The sequence below is a fragment of the Trachypithecus francoisi genome, unplaced genomic scaffold, assembly GCF_009764315.1.
Source record: "Trachypithecus francoisi isolate TF-2019V2 unplaced genomic scaffold, Tfra_2.0 Lachesis_group3, whole genome shotgun sequence".
NCBI classification, from domain to species: domain Eukaryota; kingdom Metazoa; phylum Chordata; class Mammalia; order Primates; family Cercopithecidae; genus Trachypithecus; species Trachypithecus francoisi.
Window position 1 is genome coordinate 156,010,191 of NW_022681468.1, and position 16,636 is coordinate 156,026,826.

At 42.4% G+C, this 16,636-nt stretch overlaps 2 protein-coding genes across 6 annotated transcripts in view; both read left to right on the plus strand.

The window, feature by feature from the left end:
- Nucleotides 1-586: 586 nt before the first annotated feature.
- NOP10 (NOP10 ribonucleoprotein) lies at nucleotides 587-2,043 on the plus strand. Its single transcript, XM_033190667.1, has 2 exons — nucleotides 587-744; nucleotides 1,651-2,043. The coding sequence occupies exons 1-2, from the start codon at nucleotides 691-693 to the stop codon at nucleotides 1,789-1,791; spliced, it is 195 nt and encodes a 64-aa protein (XP_033046558.1). The 5' UTR covers nucleotides 587-690; the 3' UTR covers nucleotides 1,792-2,043.
- Nucleotides 2,044-6,499: 4,456 nt separating this feature from the next.
- SLC12A6 (solute carrier family 12 member 6) overlaps nucleotides 6,500-16,636 on the plus strand; it is a 109,858-nt gene continuing 99,721 nt past the window's right edge. For 4 of the 5 annotated variants that reach the window (XM_033190669.1, XM_033190673.1, XM_033190672.1 and 1 more), the window contains exon 1: nucleotides 6,774-7,362. In XM_033190669.1, the coding sequence (XP_033046560.1) occupies nucleotides 7,092-7,362 (271 nt within the window). In that variant the 5' untranslated portion in view covers nucleotides 6,774-7,091. Of the gene's footprint in view, nucleotides 6,632-6,773; nucleotides 7,363-16,636 lie in introns of those variants that run through there. The other variant, XM_033190670.1, reaches the window with a different exon arrangement.

Consider the following 16,636-nt stretch of genomic DNA (forward strand, 5'->3'; position numbering starts at 1 on the left):
TTAAAAATTGTAAAATCTGCTAGAAGGTGCACTTTATTACGCTATTATTAGCTACTCACCACTGTAAGAAAGAGCGCTGAATTTGCGGTAGGGACCTAAGTTTAAATCTTGGTTCGACGGCTGAAACATACTTCACCAGTTTCATAAAATAACTTTACGCTATTTTCGCTTTACGGAATATTGATACTCAACATGCATTCTTTACCGCCAACGCTTTGAAATGGAGCAGGGGAACTGGATGTGCAAGAGGGGAGGGAAGAAAACCTCTTCTTTCTTCCCTAGGGCAAAGGGGCTCTGAATCCTGGAGCCCTTGTTTCTTCAGGCACTGGAAACTCACTGCTTCTGAAATGGGTGTGTATCTTGAGATAAAGACAAGCTTCTATACGTCAGTGTTCTATCCACATCCATCCCTACCCCCCTCTAGCGCCGTGTACCTAGCACACAGTAGGCACACTCCACGTGTTTTAGCCTGCAAAGTTGCAAGTGTGGCCCCCAAGCCGAGCCCTGCTCTCGTGCGCCCCCTTCTGGCTAGCTGAAAATAAGGCAAAAATTGACTACATTTTCCGGCGTGCCAGGAGAGAGAGACTTCCGGCTATGCAGGAAGGAAATTGACGAACACGTGACGCGGTCGGGCGGACCAGTGCAGACGGAGCGGCGGACCGAATTGGGACCTCTGGCTTATGAGCTATCATGTTTCTCCAGTATTACCTCAACGAGGAGGGAGATCGGGTCTATACGCTGAAGGTGAGGAGAGAAAACAGGTTGTAAATAGCCATGGGGAGAAATGTAGATGGGAGGAGTGGGTGAGGCCATACGCGGAGTTACCTAGCTGGGTGCAGGGAACCAGAAAGTCCAGAACGGAGGTGGGGAAGAACCGGGAGCTCGCGACTAATTTTTTAATTAAAAAAAAAAAAATTGGCCGGGCGCAGTGGCTCACGCCTGTAATCCTAGCACTTTGGGAGGCCGAGGCGTGTGGATTGCCTTAGCTCTGGAGTTAGAGACCATTCTGGGCAACACGGTGAAACTACATTTCTACTAAAATACAAAAAATTAGCCGGGCGTGGCGGTGTGCGCCTGTTTTCCCCAGCTACTCGGGAGGCTAAAACAGGAGAATCGCTTAAACCCGGGAGGCGGAGGTTGCAGTGAACCGGGATAGCGCCACTGCACTCACTTTACCTTTTTTTTTTTTTTTTTTTTTAAGACAGGGACTCGCTTTGTTGCCTAGGCTGTAGTGCCTCGGCTCACTGCAACCTCCGCCTCCTGGGCTCAAACAATCTTCCTGCCTCAGCCTCCCGAGTAGCTGGGACTACAGGCGTGCGCCACAACACCTGGCTAATTTTTGGTTTGGGTTTTTTTTTGTTTGGTTGGTTGGTTTTTGTTTGTTGTAGAGACGAGGTTTCGCCATATTGCCCAGGCTGGTCTCAAACTTCTGACCTCAAGCCATCGTCCTGCCTCGGCCTCGCAAAGTGCTGGGATTACAGGCGTGAGCCACCGCGCCTGGCCTTTTTAAGTTTTATATTTCTCTATTTATTTGTACAACTTTTTGAGCTGATCATTGCATCTTCTGTTTTCATGTTTGCCCTTTTTCGCGTTGTCCCCACCGCATTTCATCACTCCTGTACTGACATACATTCTCTATTCCTGGAGCAGAAATTTGACCCGATGGGACAACAGACCTGCTCAGCCCATCCTGCTCGGTTCTCCCCAGATGACAAATACTCCCGACACCGAATCACCATCAAGAAACGCTTCAAGGTGCTCATGACCCAGCAACCGCGCCCTGTCCTCTGAAGGTCCCTTAAACTGATGTCTCTTCTGCGGCCTGTTACCCCTCGGAGACTCCGTAACCAAACTCTTCAGTCTGTGAGCCCTGATCCCTTTTTGCCAGCCATACTCTTTGGCATCCAGTTTCATCGTGGTGATTGAGCATGCTTGTGTGAGGCAGTCATGGTGGCATCACCCATAAAGGGAACACGTTTGACTTTTTTTTCTTGTATTTGAAATTACTACAAGATTATTAAAGATAAAATGATTTGAAAAGCTCTTATTTTGTGAGTTGTTGGAGGAAAGGATTGGTAGTATTTTTTTAAAGGGAGGGAGATGATGGACGAGAGTACCCCAGAGAGTTGCAACAATACCACTTGGAAGAAAAACTTCAGTCCTGCTGTAGCAAGACTGGTCATGTGCCGTTAGTGATAGGAGGGTATTGGGGAAGAAAGATTAAGACTTTCACAGCTGTCAGCTGTCAGCATTCATTGAAAAATACCCCTGTTGTCAGGTAATTTCTCATCCCTTGAAATAACATTTTGATTAAAAATGGAAGAGTACTTGAAAAAGTAATAGGTATATTATAGAGAGAAGGCAGTGAATTGAAAGTCAGAAGACCAATATTTCCTTTTTGTATAACTTTGAGAAAGTTACTTAACCTGTTAGTCTGATTTTTCTCCTTACTAACTTATCTTTGAACTCATTGATTCAGTGGTGGGCCTTTTTTTTTTTTTTTTTTTTTTTTTTTTTTTAAAAGACAGAGTCTTGCTCTGTTGTCCAGGCTGGAGTGCATGGGTGGCTGACTACAACCTCCGTCTCCCAGGTTCAAGCAATTATCCTGCCTCAGCTTCCCAAGTAACTAGGATTACAGGCGCAAGCCACCATGCCCAGCTAATTTTTGTATTTCTTTTAGTAGAGACAGGGTTTCGTCATGTCGGCCAGGCTGATCTCGAACTCCTCACCTCAAGTGATCCACCCACCTCGGCCTCCCAAAGTTCTAGGATTACAGGCATGAGCCACCACACCTGGCCTGGGTCTTTTTTTTTTTTTTGAGATGGAGTCTTGGTCTGTCGCCCAGGCTGGAGTGCAGTGGTGCGATCTTAGCTCACTGCAACCTCTGCCTCCTGGGTTCAAGCTGTTCTCCTGCCTCAACCTCCCGAGTAGCTGGGACTACAGGTGTGCACCACCACACCTGGCTAATTTTTGTATTTTTAGTAGAAACAGGGTTTCTTCTTGTTGGCCAGACTGATCTCAAACTCTTGACCTCAAGTAATCTGCCTGCCTCAGCCTCCCAAAGTGCTGGGATTACAGGCATGAGCCACCTTGACCCGCCTAGTGCTATGGATTTTAAAATTGTTCTGTGGAGTCTGTATTTTAATTCTGCAATCTTTATTTTCTATGATATCAAAAATTCTAGATTCCAGAAGCAGATATAACTTAAATTAGCACAGACAGATGTGATTTATGAAGACATGCCCTGGAAAGACTTTTTTTTTTTTTTTTTGAGTCAGGGTCTCACTCCTGTGGTCCAGGCAGGAGTGCAGTGATGTGATCACGACTCATTGCAGCCTCTATCTCCCTGGCTCAAGTGATCCACTCCATTTTTAAATTTTTTATAAAGGCGAGGTCTCACTATGTTGCCCAAGCTGGTGTTGCACTCCTGGGCTGAAGCCATCCTCCTGCCTTGGCCTCCCAAAGTGCTGGGATTACAGGTGTGAGCCACAGTGCCCGGCCAGACTTTTTCTTGGATCTTGTTATTTGATCATCCCAGTAGAAAAGTTCAGGATAGTTGTGGATTGCTGAAAAGAAAAAAATCTCTCAACTGGGGTCATAATTAATAGAAGACAGATTATTTTCAAATAAATTACTGAAACATACAGGAATGGTGAAATGAGATACTTGTTTCCTGTTAAGCAATTTTATTTCTTAGCCTGTTCACTTACTTGCAGGGTTCTTAACATTGGATCTGACGGATTTTAAAGAGTTAACAGAAATTGTGAAATGGGATGCTTGTTTCCTGTCAAGCAATTTTATTGCTTAGCTTGTTCACTTATAGGATTGGATAAAACATTGGATCTGAAAGATTTTTAAAAGTTATCTTATCCAATTAAGGGGATAATGATTGGAGAAATGTTTAAGCACCAAAGTCGGTAAGTGGATTTTGCTACCAGTTTTTTAATGTTGGCTGCAGTTCTGCCTTTATCTTACAAAAAAGAAAAAAAAAAAAGAATTAGCATTGCTCCGTGCTACCACCTGTGTAGACTGAAAAGCTTTAACCTGGAAATATTCCTAATGAATATAGAGGAGAAAAAGCAAACTGGTATGAATATATACCAAGGACTTTTTCCATAAGATATCCCCTGAGGAATGAACCTTCATTTTGCACCAGAGGCTGTGTCTCCCTGAGGAAATAAAAAAGAGATCCCTGGGGTATTAATGTCTGAGACATAAATTTATAGGGCTTGATTAGTGCTCAGAAACAAAAGTCTTAACAGGGATAGTATATTGGAATTAGGTGGTATAGTATAAGTAAATGCAGATACACTGGTAGGAAATTGGGTTTCATAAAAATTCTGTGTTTCTTTATAAAGAAAGTCTGAAGTTTGAACAGCAGGCCTGCCTGAGGAAAAAACTGATCCTGCAGAGAATGGATGAAAGCTGTGGGCCTGAATCAAGAAACCCAAACTTTACAAAGATTCAAGCTTTAGGAGGTTTACACTTGACATTCGAATTTTTCATTTTGTTATCAGGATCTTTTTAACTTTTTTAATCCTTTATTCCTTGAAAGGATTTGGACTGTGTGTCATTTGATAAAAGAGAACTTCCTGGAATACAGTTCCCATCGCTAGGAGTGCTGCTTGAACATAACCACTTGTGAGGAGCAAAGACCCTCTTTGCCAGGGGCCAGTTTCTGGGCCCAGGTGATTGTTAAATTTAGAGGTCTTGATCACAGCTCTAAATTTTGAAAAGCTATTTGGATCACAGATCCAAATAGCTTTTCAAACAAAACATCGAGTCAAAATTTATGGAACACCTCCATGTATACATTAAATAAACACTAAGAAAAAATATTCTAGCGACAATAAATGTAGTGGTGAAAAGATGGAATGGATTTGAGAAAATACCTCAATGTCTTCTCCAGGTATAAAAAATGTATTATTCAATGGAATTTTCAGTCCGACTAGAAGGTAGACATAGCATTTACTAAAGGACAAGAACAAGAAAAAAAATTAAAGTAGGACAAGTGTGTTTAAAGTACTTTAATTTACAGTTTTATGTTTGTTTATTTTTTTTGAGAGGAAGTTTTGCTCTTGTCCCCCAGGCTGGAGTGCAGTGGTGCATTCTCGGCTCACTGCAACCTTCGCCTCCCGAGTTCAAGCGATTCTCCTGCCTCATCCTAAGGAGTAGCTGGGATTACAGGCGCACGCCACCACGCCCGGCTAAGTTTTGTATTTTTGGTAGAGACAGGGTTTCGCCATGTTGGCCAGGCTGGTCTGGAACTCCTGACCTCAGGTGATACGCCGCCTCAGCCTCCCAAACTGCTAGGATTGCAGTCGCGAACCATTGCGCCCGGCCTACTTTATAGTTTAATTTTTTTTTTTTTTTACATAAAAATACTTTATTTTAGACCTCTACATAAAAATTACAATGAGGGTTATTCCCAGGTATAGGAGCGGTGTTTCTGGTTTATAAAGAAATCATGAATGATGTTTTCAGAGACACTCGTGAAAAAGAAATGGCTCCTCGGGTTCTGAGGGTGAGGAGGAGCGCCCGCCCCCTAAGATGCAGAGTGAGTGTGCAGCACAGCCAGACCAAGGAAAAGGATTTTACCCCCTTCACGCGGGTCGGGCCGTGCCCTGGACTACAGCTCCCGTCGTGCCCCTGGCCACTCGTATTCGGCCCCGCCCCGCCTGCCGTGTCCTGCGGCGAGCGCAGGCGTGCTGCACTCTTGTCACCGCGGGCTGCGGAGGCTGGGCGGGGCTTTCGGGCGCCCGCGGGACGGTTCCGCCCTCTGACTGCACCCCCCCGGGCTTCTCTTTGCAAGGTTCACCTCGAATGAGGAAGAAGCGGGGAGGGAAGGGAAGGGCTGCGGCGGCGTGGGCGCAGCCCGTCGGGCCCGGGGCTGGGGAAGGCCAGGTCACGTAACTGCTGCTCTGGCGTCGGGCCGGGGAGGGGGCGCCAGCCCCGGCAGCGCGAACCCTGCGCGCGCCGCGGCTCCGAAACAGTTACCGGCTAGTAAACAACAGCTGCGCGCGCATCCGCATCAGCTGGCGCCGGGATACCGCACCTGCGACCTCCTTCTCCCTCAACCCGCTGCTCCGTCAAGCCAGCCTGCGGGGCCGTCTCCTCTGCTGGGACCCGAAGGAAGAACGGCGAGGGGGTGACCTGCGCCGGGGCGGGGGTTGGGGAGAACGCGCCTCCGGCAAAGGGGGTGGCCCGTCCTGTCACACGCAGGAGAAACCTAGGGAGCGGACCGTGGCTCAGTGGACTAGCTACGACTTGCCACGACTCTGAGCTGCAGTCCGAGGTGTCTTGATCCGCTAACCTCCTCCCAGACCCCGAGGACATTTCTGCTAGGAGAAGAGCGGGCGCGCCACCCCCACCGACCTCTCGGAGACAGGAATCCGCTCTGCCCCGGCATCCTACTCTGCTCGCCCTTCTCTCAGTAGTGTGGGTTATTTTTCCCGTTATGCATGCGCACCTTTCCCACCAGACCCAAGTGGATTGTCGACATCAAAAACACCGGGTGGCTTTGCATACACCTCCTCTCAGCCAGACCTGTGGGGTATTCACCTGATACACAACAGGTGGCCGGGTGTACACCTTTTTGCAATCTGATCCACGCTGTAGTCGCCTGATAAAGGTTGGCCTGCACGCACTTCGCTCAACTAGAACCGTGGGACACTCACCAGATAAAGGACTACCTCGACAGGAACCTGGGGGCTGAGGGGAGGGAGGCTTCCTCTGCTGCCCTGAGACCATGGCACTGAGCCTTTAGTCGTGGACCAGAGGGGATAGCTAGGTAGCTCTTCATTCTGAAGGAAAGAAATCACACAAGATTGGCATTGTTTTGCCTTTTTGTTTTTTGTTTTTTTTCTCTCAAAAAACAAATTCACCTATTGGTGATGCACTTTCTAGGACAGTCGGCTTGAATTCTGAGTAGAAGGATTCTTAGTTGGGGTTTTTGGTGTGGTGTGAATCAAGGTTATTGAAATGTGTTATTTTTCAAGTTATCTTTTGTATTATTGCAGTCGAAAGTAGCTAGCGTAAGGGGAAGATTTTGCGAGGTTCTCCCCATTTTTTTTGTTCTTAAAACGAACAAAATGCATCCTCCAGAAACCACCACCAAGATGGCTTCAGTTCGGTTCATGGTGACACCTACAAAGATCGATGACATTCCAGGTTTGTCAGACACCAGTCCGGACCTCAGCTCTCGATCTAGTTCCCGAGTAAGATTTAGCTCCCGGGAAAGTGTGCCTGAAACAAGCCGTAGTGAGCCTATGAGTGAGATGTCTGGGGCCACCACTTCGTTGGCAACTGTTGCACTGGATCCACCCAGTGACCGGACTTCTCACCCCCAGGATGTCACCGAGGGTAAGTAGAAACACAGGCCGCAGCATACTTTCATTACTGGCTTCTTTATCCAAGATGACCATCTATGGATCTGAAAGATCATAATCATATAATTATGATTGGTCATCAGGAATCAAGGCACCTCTTTGTGAGATGCTTAGGAACTCTTTGGAGTAATAACATAGAGGCTCTTTGCAGTAGTAATTTGTCATGTGGGAAGGTGTATGACAAGAAGGCAGGCAAATGTATATTTTAACCTCATTTTTGTTTTCTTAGAAATGAAATGGGTATTTTGATTAGGGGTGAATATCAAAGAATGTAATCATTTTTCAGCACAGAGAATCCTAAATTTTAAAATTTAGTGAGTCGGATATGTGTTCTCTAGTTATCATTGACTATTTCAGTCTGCTTTAAGGCCGGTTACATGGAGTAGTTATTGGTCATATCTTAGTAGCTTTCTTCCAAGACTTTGGATGTGCATTGCAAAGTTCTTTTTTGAAATCTATGTCTTTATGGAGACCTTGACGCAAGTAGCTAAGCCCACTCAGGGTGATGGTGGGTAGATCTAATGTGCTATTCTGTCAAATGGAAGACTTCTAAAAAGGCTTTTAGGGCCTCATTCCCATGTAATGTCTTCTCTCTGAGCTTTAGATGGAATGTCTGATGAGTCTTTACAGTTAGCAGGTAGCACACAAGCCACTCCTGGCTCATGTTGACTGCTGCAGACCTTTAGCTTCCTAAACCAGTTTGTGTGTGTCAGCTGGCTTGGTTTTATTTGATGTACTGGGAAGAGGTGTTGGAAGAGAGAGAAGAGAGAAAATGGGGAGATCGTAACGTTTTTTGGACTCTGAAATTTAAAAGTTTGAGACCTGTACTGCTTTATATATTTAGTTTTATGCTGTGTTGTAACTAATATCTTTTAGTGATAAAAATTTCCCTTAGAGGCTCTTAAAATAATATCCCACCCAAGTTTGAAAACCGTAGCCTCACCCACTGTCTTGTGAAAGCAAGGCTTACTCACCATTTTCCGGTGTCAGGAAATGTTGTTCCTTTTAACCTAAAGGGTTCAGGAAACCAGAATGATTTTAGTTCCTTAATTCTGTGTGTGCTTTTAATATGTGGAGACAAGGTAGATTTGGTAAAGTTTACAGTTCTAGAATTCACTCATCCTTGACTAATCATTTTTTCTTTTACGGAGATATTGTAGGTTGGTTCTCAGACTTTACTGTTTTCAACTTTTTGACAAATTTTACAGTATATCATACATTGTATTAAAATAACAGTATGGAATAAAAATTTATCATTTCCTCTTCCTCCAAATTAATTCCAAATTGTGGTTTTAGTTTTTATCCATCATGCTTGTATTTAGGTTGTAAAAATACCAGATAAAGACTATACCAGTGTTGATTTTTTAATGTTGTAATTATCGTCAGGTAATTTATAGTTTAGCTTGTTAGACTTGTGACCTAAATGTTATGGAATTGTATTTTTATTCTTTGGAAAAGTGGACTTATTTCAGTAATGTGTTAGACCAGCAGAACAGGATCCTTGTCCAGTCAGCCGTTCTGACGTTACCCTAGGCATTCTTTACAGTCTAGAGTGGTATCTTTTTACACTAGAGGGATAAAAATGGGGACTACAGGGGTAAAAATGGGGACATGTCTAAGTGAAATGTATGTTTGTTTACGTGGTTACAGATGTTAAAAGCTTGGTTCTCTATATAACACATTCCTTACTTAATGTTTAAATATTCTCCGGTACCCAGATGAAAGGGAAATTAATAGTCTGGCCATTAGAGAGCATTTTGCCCTGTTCTTGTGGAACTTTCTACTTTCTCAGTGACCTACCTTTTATCTTTTTTTTCTTTCTATATTTAAAAAAATTCTTATGATGACTGTCATCATGTGAGAAATTTTCCCCACCATTAGAAGAAACCACTTAGAAACATAATTATTTCACCCTTGGCTTCTCAGTATGTGAAAGCCCTTATTAGATTTAGATGTAGATCTGCAAAGGTTGCTGTTGTGAAGAAAAGGGCCTAATGTTAGTATATGTTTTCCTCTAGGCTGGCTTTAATATAGAAAACAACTGCATCCTTTCTACAGTTGACCATCCTTAAGCTCATAGTGCATTCCACAATTAGTTTGCTATTTTAGTATTTACAGTTCTCTGAATTTTTTGACCCTTGTACATCCTTGTGTGGTTGTGACACTAGTATGATTCTTCTTTCCCCCATGCCTCCCACATTTCTTCATGTAGAGAAACTTCCCACCTAAAGTTTCTTGTCATATATCTTTTACTCACATTATGTCACACAAACAGGGGGTGACACATGAAGTTTTTTTTTTTTTTTTGAGATGGAGTTTCACACTTGTTGCCCAGGCTGGAGTGCAATGGTGCAATCTCCACTGACTGCAACCTCCATCCCCCGGGTTCCAGTGATTCTCTTGCAGCAGCCTCCCAAGTAGCTGAGATTACAGGCATGCGCCACCACACCTGGCTAATTTTTTGTATTTAGTAGAGATGGGGTTTCACCATGTTGGTCAAGCTGGTCTCAAACTCCTGACCTCAGGTGATACACCCACCTTGGCCTCCCAAAGTGCTGGGATTACAGGCGTGAGCCACGGCGCCCGGCCCCACATGAAGTTTTAAATACTTATTTCAGTGTGTTTTAATGTTTTCTGCTGCTGGCTTTCTGAGTAGACAGTTTTCTTTCTGCTATCAAAGTAATTTTTCTTTCATTTTGGCAAGTCTCCATTTGAATTTATAGGACTGTCTAGTTGGTAAAATCAAGAATCTTAGCGGTGTATTAGCTTATGTATGAAGAATGCCTTAAAGATACAAAAGAAACTGTTGAGAGTGGATGCCTCTGGAAAGTGAGTTACAAAAATAGAGTGGAGCCGGGCGCGGTGGCTCACGCCTGTAATCCTAGCACTTTGGAAGGCCGAGGTGGGTGGATTGGCTGAGCTCAGGAGTTCGAGATCAGCCTGGGGAACACAGTGAAACCCCGTCTCTACTAAAAATACAAAAAATTAGCCAGGCGTGACGGCATGCGCCTGTAATCCCAGCTACTCGGGAGGCTTTGACAGGAGAATCGCTTGAACCCCGGAGGCAGAGGTTGCAGTGAGCTGAGATCACGCCACTGCACTCCAGACTGGGTGACAGAGCGAGACTCCGTCTCAAAAAAAAAAAAAAGAGTGGAATTTTCTTTTACCAAAACAATTAAGGGCATATACAATTTTAAAATATTTATAGTGTGTCGTTTTATAGTAATTTGTTTGAAAAGCACATGTTAGAGTTAATGATCTAGAATCTCATTGTGATCAAACCATATTTTAATAAATAAGGAGACTTAAAACCCCAATAGATTAGACTAAAAAATAACAAAATAAATGAGGAAACTAAGGCTTATAGAGACGGTTATTTGTAGATCACATAATTGCAAAGCCAAGACTTACGTTCAGGCCTCCTGACCTTTATCTAGTGCTCTTTCTTGCATCGTTTTGCCTCTGCTAGGATGAACATTTTTGACATGTGCTTTATAACCATGTGGCTATAAAGCATATTTTTATATGTCATTTACAGTCCCTAATACTTTTTTTTTTGAGATGAAGTCTCGCGCTGTCGCCCAGGCTGGAGTACAGTGGCGCTATCTTGGCTCACTGCAACCTCCATCTCCCGGGTCCAAGTGATTCTCCAGCCTTAGCCTCCCAAGTAGCTGGGATTACAGGCATCTGCAACCACACCCAGCTAAATTTTGTATTTTTGGCAGAGTTAGGGTGTCACCTTGTTGGCCAGGCTGGTCTCAAACTCCTGACCTCAAATGATCCTCCTGCCTCGGCCTCCTAAAGTTCTGGGATTACAGATGTGAACCACACACCCTGCCTGCAGTCCCTAATACATTTCAACCTTTTATAATTCAACAGATACTCCCTGAGACGCTGATATGTATGAGGCAGTCTGGTATTAACTGTAGGGAATATACAGATAACATACAGTTTCTGCCTTTGCAGATCTCATGGTATAGTGGTGAAAATGACTAGAGCACTTTACTTTTTCCTTCACCAAATATTTATTACTCTGAGCAATTATTAAGGATGAGGCACTGGCTGGCTGTTAAAGATGTTGGGTGTTAAAGACAGAGAAAAAGAATCCATTATCTGTTCTAAGGAAAGTTATGATCTAATAGAGAAAGCAAACACATTTGTATATAAATTATAATGCTGTATAAGTCCAACAATAGAAACATGCAAAAATACAGCAAAGGAAAATGATCAACTAAGATAAAATAGAGACACTAAGAGACCAGAGGACTTGATAAAGTAAAGTGTGGTGAAAAGTGTAGAAAGATTAAAGACTGTGGTCAGATGGTTGAATGTTGTTGGAATGAGCAATTTCAGAAGTAGAGCATTTCTCATGTAATGTGATCTAGTGTGTAGCCTTGAGGTGGGTTTCTGAAGTGAAGAGTTGAAGTCTAAGTATAACAACTTTGAGACTGGCTGTTAACCAAGTTTTTGTGAGAGATGTTAGAGACACAAAAGTAATTTAGATAAGTCCTTTCTTTAAGAAGGCGTGTCCTCTCTGAAACCTTTTCTGATTGAACCCCATATCCAGATATAATAAACCAGGCTCTTTTTGTCCTTATATTGCTATCCAAGTGATACCTATATCACTGTATTTTGTTTTTATTTACATACTATCTTCCTCAACTATGCTGTAGGGTTCTTGAGGACAAGGATACAAAATTATTTACACCTAGTATAATATGTGATATCCCATATAACTTGTACACAATAAGTATATATTGAACTGAAGATCTTGTAGACTTAAGAACAGAGACAAATTAAAAACATACTCTGATAAAGGCATATTAGTATGTAGTATGTACATTACATATGTAGTATGTACTACAGCAGTGCTACTTCGTCTGGCTGCATAATGAAATGATCTAGAGAACTTTTCAAAAAGTGCCTCTAGGCTGAGCATGGTGGCTCACGCCTGTAATCTCAGCACTATGGGAGGCCGAGGCGGGAGGATCACTTGAGGCCAGGAGTTCGAGACCAGCCTGGCCAACATGGCGAAACCCTGTCTCTGCTAAACATATGAAAACTTTTCCAGGTGTGGTGGTGCTTGCTTGTAATCTCAGCTACTCAGGTGGCTGAGGCATGAGAACCTGGGAGGCGGAAGTTGCACTCCAGCTTGGGTGACAGAGCAAGATTCTGTCTCAAAGAAATACATCAAAATAAAAATAAAAAATACCTCTACCCTGAGAAACAAAATCCAACAAAAAACAAAAAACAAAATTATCATTTTTAGCCACACACCAAAATAAGTGAATTATATTGTATTGCCAATCATAGGTGACTATTACTTTCTTTTGTTTTGTTTTTATTCTTTTTTGAGAGAGAGTCTCACTCTGTCGCCCAGGCTGGTGTGCAATGGCATGTTCTCCACTCACCGCAACCTCCGCCTCCCGAGTTCAAGCGATTCTTCTGCCTCAGCCCCCAGTAGCTGAGACTACAGGCACGTGCCACCACACCCAGCTAATTTTTGTATTTTTAGTGGAGATGGAGTTCCACTATGTTGGCCAGGCTGGACTGTTATCTTTCTCTTAAATATATCTTCTATATTATATAGTTATTAAATACTATCCATATTTTACCTCGGCATTCTAATAGTGAGCTAAAATACATTGATTAGGTACCTTCTTAGCGTGCCTGAAAGCATCCTCTTGATAGTTTTTTGTTTTTTTGTTTGTTTTTTGTTTTTTGAGATAGGGTCTCATTCTGTCAACCAGGCTGGATACAGTGGTGTGATCATAGCTCACTGCAGCCTCAACTTTCTGAGCTCAAGCAATCCTCCACCTCAGCCTCTTGAGTAGCTGGGAACACAGGTACATACCACCATGCCCAGCTAACTTTTTTTTTGTAGAGATGAGGTTTTACCATGTTGCCCAGGCTGGTCTCGAACTCCTGCGTTCAAGCAGTTAGCCCACCTCAGACTCCCAAAGTGCTGGGATTACAGGTGTGAGCCACCATGCCTGGCCTTAGATTTTTTTTCTTTAAAAAAAGCTTTTCAGTATCACTTGTCCAAAACATTTTGGTTATAGACCTAAACTGTTTTTCCTCTCTTCTCTATACTCCATAGCCAGATTAAACTTTATAATATACTGATTTACACCACAAGAAGCAATCAGCCAAATCCACAGTATGGAAAGTCTTATTGAATAACTAGATTCTTCAACAAATACCTGGGATGGGGCGGAGGAGGAGTGATGGGAAGAGAGGGAAAGCTGTTACAAATAAAAAGAGCCATATCAGCCAGATGCAGTGTGTGAACTTGGTTTGGATTCTGATGTGCATAAAACAAATGAAAAAAGATACTTTTGAGACAAGTGGGGGAAATTTGAACATGTACATGATATTAAACAATATTAAGAAATTGTTAATTTTCTTAGAGATGTTTATGACATTGTAGTAATGTAAAGCTGTTATCTATACAGATATATATTGAAGTATTTACAGGTTAAATGAAATGTACTCCAGCTCCTTCTTCCCCACTGCTCCCCAAAAAAGTTGGGGAGAGATAGACAAAACAAGATTAGCAACTGTTTATAATTTGTTGAAGTAGAGTAAAAGGTGCATTTTACTATTTCTTAGCTTTTATCTTTGAAGCTGTCTGGGAACTCTCTGAGCTCAAGTGATCCTCCCACTTGGGTCTCTCAAAGTGCTAGGATTGCAGGCATGAGCCGCCATGCCTGGCCAATTTTTAAAAAGGTTAAATTACAATTAAAGGATTTTCTTTTATTGAGTGTGTCCTAGAATACTGTAGGTATTTGATTAAATATCAGTGATTGATACAGTGATTACCTCAACTTCTTATCTTTGATCTTTGGTGGTCTCTTCTATGTCCTCACTAAGTCTTTCCATCATGAGCCCAAATTCTTCTCAGTGGCATGTTTCTAGACTCCAAATTCTCGTAAATGTTGATATTACCTTTACTGGAATGGAAGGAAACTAAAGAAAGAAGGTACTCCTGCAAACCTGGGAACCTTATGAAAGTCGTGCTTTCCCATTTTAAAGCTGTTAGAAGAAGGGGAATGTTTCTAATGCTGACATTTAAGGCAACTTATAATGCTGTAAGCTTTTGAATTATGGCTGCTGCTTCTTTTGCCCTTCGTGTCTGACATATACTTCTGGACTACTAAGAACTTTGTGCAAATTCTAAAAAGGCACCTCTTTGTGCCCTGAGCCATCATGGCTTCACTGGAGAAGGGCAAGCTGGATTTCACCCCCCTTCCCCTTGCCCTTCTGGCTTAATGCCCTTGTGCACAGTCTACAAAGCTGTAGCTGGTGAGCTTGATGTTTCAGAAGAATGAAGTTACATGTGTTTAAGTTTTTGGTGATGTGTATTTCTGAGGAGTAGGTATGAAAGTTTGGAGAGCTATAGTGTAGAATCATGAGCATTTCAATTTTGTGAATGTTAAAACAATGTATTCTTTTAACGAAGTTATAAGTTTTACAAGTATATGGAAAAACAAGCAGCTATTCTCTGTTAAAACCCTGTAATTAGTGCTTCAGTGTATATATTTTTTTATTTTTTGAGACGGGGTCTAGGTAGTGCTTCGGTGTATATATTTTTTTATTTTTTGAGATGGGGCTAGCTCTGTTACCCAGGCTGGACTTGGGTAGGCAGTGGCTATTCAGAGGCACAATTGTAGTACACTGCAGTCTTGAACTCCTGGGCTCAAGCGATCCTCCCACCTCAGCCTCCCGAGTAGCTAGGACTGCAGGCATGCGCCACCATGCCCAGCTAATTTTTGTATTTGCTTTTGGTAGAGATGGGGTTTTGCCACGTTGCTCAGGTTGGTCTCAAACTCCTGGGCTCAAGCGATCTGCCCACCTCGGCTTCCCAAACTGCTAGGATTACAGGTGTGACCCACTGCACCTGGCCCTGGTATACTTTTTAAGAATCTTAACAATTACATTTGAAGGTACAAGCACAAAACTGCAGAACATACACCATATACACATGCATACAGCACCTTGCCTTAATGGCAGAAGTTCAATACCTGATTAGTAGGAAACACTGTTACCATATTTGCTCAGCTCTAAGGTGTGTACATTACCGTATTTTAACATTTCTGATAGTCAGGTGCCTTTTACTTTTGAAGACTTTTTAAGCTACTGTTAAAGTGGAATTTATACTTAACGAGATTCCAGAATCAAGTCAGTATTGTAAGTCAGTCAGTCTGAGGGGCTATGTGAAACCTGAAATTTTGAAGTTACCTTTGGATGTCTTAATTGAAAAAAATGTAAGGGCTGAAGTTTTTTTCTTCTTAAAATTTCAGTTTTTGTGGTTGAAAACCGTAGAAATAGAAAACAAAAGCCACATTGTTAGGAAATGACAGGTCTTAATTCTAATTTTAGTCTTTTTTTTTCTTTTTAAAATTTCCTGTTATCTTAGCTCAGAGCTGGGTTTCAGTCTCCAGTTTTCTAGCTAAATTAACCAGTGGCAGTTTTTGTTTATAGTTTTATTATGGCATTGCTAATGCTCGTTATATTTGTCATGGACTTGAGCAAAAAACTCAATTGATGACATTCATCTGTTTATAGTCATTACCATTTGGTAAACAACTTTAATTTTTGGCAGAGTAGCACCTGAATTGCTCTCATTTTACCAGACAGGTCAACATTTACTTTAGGGTAAAGGTATTTATTTTTCATATTGCTAGTTTAAAAAAAGAGAGAAGAGAGAACACTAATAAGTTAAAAACTCTATGTACACATGTACATTTTCACTTTGAGGAGCTATGAGAAATTGAATCTAACCAAAATTTACCTTTATTCTATTTTGAAAGCATTTGCATTTACCATATTTAATTTTTTTTTTTTTTTTGAGATGGAGTCTCGCTCTGTTGCCCAGGCTGTAGTGCAGTGGGGCTATCTCAGCTCACTGCAGCCTCCGCCTCCCAGGTTCAAGCAGTTCTCCTGCCTCAGCCTCCTGAGTAGCTGGGATTACAGGCGTGTGCCACCATGCCCGGTTAATTTTTGTATTTTTAGTAGAGACGGGGTTTCACTATGTTTAGGTCTCGAACTCCTGACCTTGTGATCCGCCTACCTCGGCCTCCCAAAGTGCTGGGATTACAGGCATGAGCCACTGTGCCTGGCTAAAGTTGTTGTTAACAGCCTTTTTTCACAGCTAGCTAATTTATATCCTAAGATGCATGCAAAAGATTATGCTCAGTTTATTTTTTTCTGGTTCAGCAGCATGCTACATTTCAAATGAAATTTTA